The 3,049-nt window shown below is 41.7% G+C and overlaps 1 protein-coding gene across 1 annotated transcript; it reads left to right on the top strand.

Moving 5' to 3' along the window:
- Positions 1–1,609: 1,609 nt before the first annotated feature.
- On the top strand, positions 1,610–2,750 carry LOC107781277 (NDR1/HIN1-like protein 13). Its single transcript, XM_016601963.2, has one exon. It carries the CDS (start codon positions 1,718–1,720, stop codon positions 2,519–2,521), a length of 804 nt encoding a protein of 267 aa, XP_016457449.1. The 5' UTR covers positions 1,610–1,717; the 3' UTR covers positions 2,522–2,750.
- The last annotated feature ends 299 nt before the right edge of the window (positions 2,751–3,049 follow it).

Genomic DNA, 3,049 nt, shown 5'->3' with positions numbered 1-3,049 from the left:
GCTATCTTGTCCAGGCTCAAAAGCGGATGAAGAGGCATGCTGATCAGAATCGTCGCTTTGTTGAATACCAAGTAGGAGACAAAGTGATGGTCAAAATTCCAAAACGTTACTTATTTGCAGGGGTCCATGACCCTCGCTTATTGCAAAAATATATTGGACCCTTGTCCATTGAAAGGCGTATTGGGAAAGTTGCATACCGGGTGGATACCCCAGCTTGGTGGAAAATTCATCCTGTTTTTCATGTCAGCCTCCTGAAACCTTTTCGGGAAGATACAGAGGATCCTTCAAGGAGCCAGCTCACAATACCCAGTATTCGAGGGCCCAATTCAACCGGGAAAAGGCGTGTTGAAGCTATCCTTGATGATAGAGTGATTCATGCCTCAAGGAAAGATCACCAGGAGTTCTTGGTGAAATGGCAGGGCTATGATACAGAGGAGAACACTTGGGAGAGGGGAACAAACCTCAAAGCCTACAAGAGCCTAATTGAAGATTATCTTGCAAGTAAGGCGCCGAGGACGTCGCCAACTCAGGTGGGGGAGAATGTCATGGGCGGTTTTCCAGCCGTGCCCCATGACCCCTTGGGCGCGCCCCGTGGCGTCCTAGCAAGCCTTCCAATGCCTAGCGCCACGGACGGCCCCGTGGTCTTGGTCGCGCCAAGTGACAAGCGCGCATGTGCCTCTGTCGCCCCACCGATATCCCTCGCCAGCGCCCAACCGCAGGCAGATGCCAACAGCGCCGCGCGCGCAGACAATGCCGCGCGCGCAGATCCTGATGCCAAAGACTATGCTGCCGACAACGGCCCTGTTTTCTGCCTTATAGCAAACTAAGTCTTTTTCATTGTAAATATAGAGTAGTTTTATTCCATGTAATTTCATTATGTTTCTCTAGCTTAATCAAGTCTAGTCTTGTAGCTTTGGATTATTTTTTTTAAGCATTATTAAGGGGGACCAAACAATCAAAACTTTCTAGCAAGCAAACAATTCTCTGTACTGGTGTCTCTCCCCCTCGACACCGCATTTCCTTTCTGTAATAGCTTCCATTAATGCAATCAAGCTTTCTTTCATTCTCAATTCTCATTTCTGTTCTCTCAATTTCTCGTGACATTGGTTTTCCCGTACGGCACTGACAATCTAGTCTAGCGTACGGAGGGGACCTCAGTTGGCGGACAGCAACTGCACTGACATCAGTTGCTTAGCCTTACGTCGCCCTTCCAAGGAATCTCAGGAAGGCGCCGCGTAACATACCTCACTAATAATTCTGAAATATTTCTCACTTAGGCCCAAGCTCGTACTTTTACCTCTCGGTACAAATGGTACTCCTCTGTTTTGGAAAAATGATGGTCTCCAATTGCGAGGATAAGAACATTTACGTATTTAGAGTAATGCTATACAAATTAAGGTGGAGGGATTAACTATTTGCTGTTTGACATTTTTTATGTTATTTTAATTCACAACTCACAATAAATTTTTATAGGAAAAACTGGTATCTCATTGGAGTGCAAAGATTCACATATTAATGTGGCATATTAACCGAAAAATGACATTATCTAACGGTTCAGTTGCACAAAAAGAAAAACCAAAATTTCTCAATCAACCTTTGATGCCAATTATGGCACACTCCTAACTATTTCCATGCAAAACAAAAACCATTCTTCCCATCATTTCACCTACCCTTTGTGTCCCTCAATAACTTCACGTCTACCGCTCCTCATTCTGGCATGGAGGAGCGGTCACCACCAGCTGCCGGCAATGTAAACGGCAAAGCAAGAAATCTCCTTTCATCAACCACATCGCTCCGCCTCTCTCTCACGCCGTCTCGTTCACCAGATCAGACCTACGTTGTCCAAATCCCACGTGATCAAGTTTATCGTGTCCCTCCTCCTGAAAATGCCCGAATTGTTGAAAATCATCGTAAGCCAGATTCTCAAAAGAAAAACAAATGCACATGTTGTTGTTGGATCCTATCTGTGTTAATCGGTCTTGCTATCATGATAGGAAATATCGTGTTGATCATACGCGCATTGTACACTCCCAAATGTCCTGAATTTTCCATCACTAATATCCATATTAAGAACTTTACACACCCTTCAAATGGTCATGGCCAAAACAATAATATTCATCCGCAGCCACACCCTCAATTTGAGATCGAGTTGAAAATTGTTAACGAGAACGAGAGAATGGATGTAGCGTTTGGTAAAGGAAATAACGGGAAGGCTACCCTTATTTTCAAGAAACATGAAATTGGACAAGGGAAATATCCCTCAATTTCCCAAAAACCTAAAGATTCAACGAATGTACATTTCAACCTTGACGTTGGGAAATTGGCTGGTGATATTGAGAAAGGTCTTGAGGATGATAAGAAGCCGATAATGATGACCTTGAGCGTCCATGCACCATTGGAGATCACGAGCTGGGCAAAAGATTTGAAAAAGAATTTGATTGTTACTTGTGATTTCGACGTGGAATCGTTGATGACAAATAAATCCAAGATTAAAGCCGAAGTCTGTCAGACTGATTTCTAATGCCACGAATTAAGTAATTGACAGGTGAAAGGAAAATTTTAACAGTTATATGTAATTTTCTTCGTGGTATAGATGCATGTATTCGTCATTATCATCGTCTCTGTTTCGGTTAATTTTAACAGTTAACCTAATTTTCATTGTTCTTCGAAATTCGCGCGCCTTCTGTTGTATAAGGTACTATATAACTTGGATTTTTTAGATTGAATGAAGTGTAAAGTATTCTACTTTACCTCCTTAGATTTTTGTAAATTTTACATTTCTCATATGCTATTTTTAGCTAGCTAAATTTTCTTTCTTTAATCGTCTAAAACCTTGTCTTTTAAGATTGGATGAAACATGAGGTTTTCTTCTTTTCTTCTAAAGAGGATTGGACATTTGAAAATGTACACGTCAAACTGCGACATGCTTGCCCTCACCCTGCATTTTTTTCAGGCAATTGTCATATTATCTGGGATAATATAATCACAAAATTGTTACTCAAAGTATCAAATATGTACGTTTGTTCAAAGCAAAAAATTATGATAGAAT

This window comes from Nicotiana tabacum, chromosome 11 (genome assembly GCF_000715075.1).
Source record: "Nicotiana tabacum cultivar K326 chromosome 11, ASM71507v2, whole genome shotgun sequence".
In the NCBI taxonomy this organism is placed as follows: Eukaryota; Viridiplantae; Streptophyta; class Magnoliopsida; order Solanales; family Solanaceae; genus Nicotiana; species Nicotiana tabacum.
The sequence above is the reverse complement of the archived record's forward strand: the minus strand, read 5'-3'. Positions and strand labels throughout refer to the sequence as shown.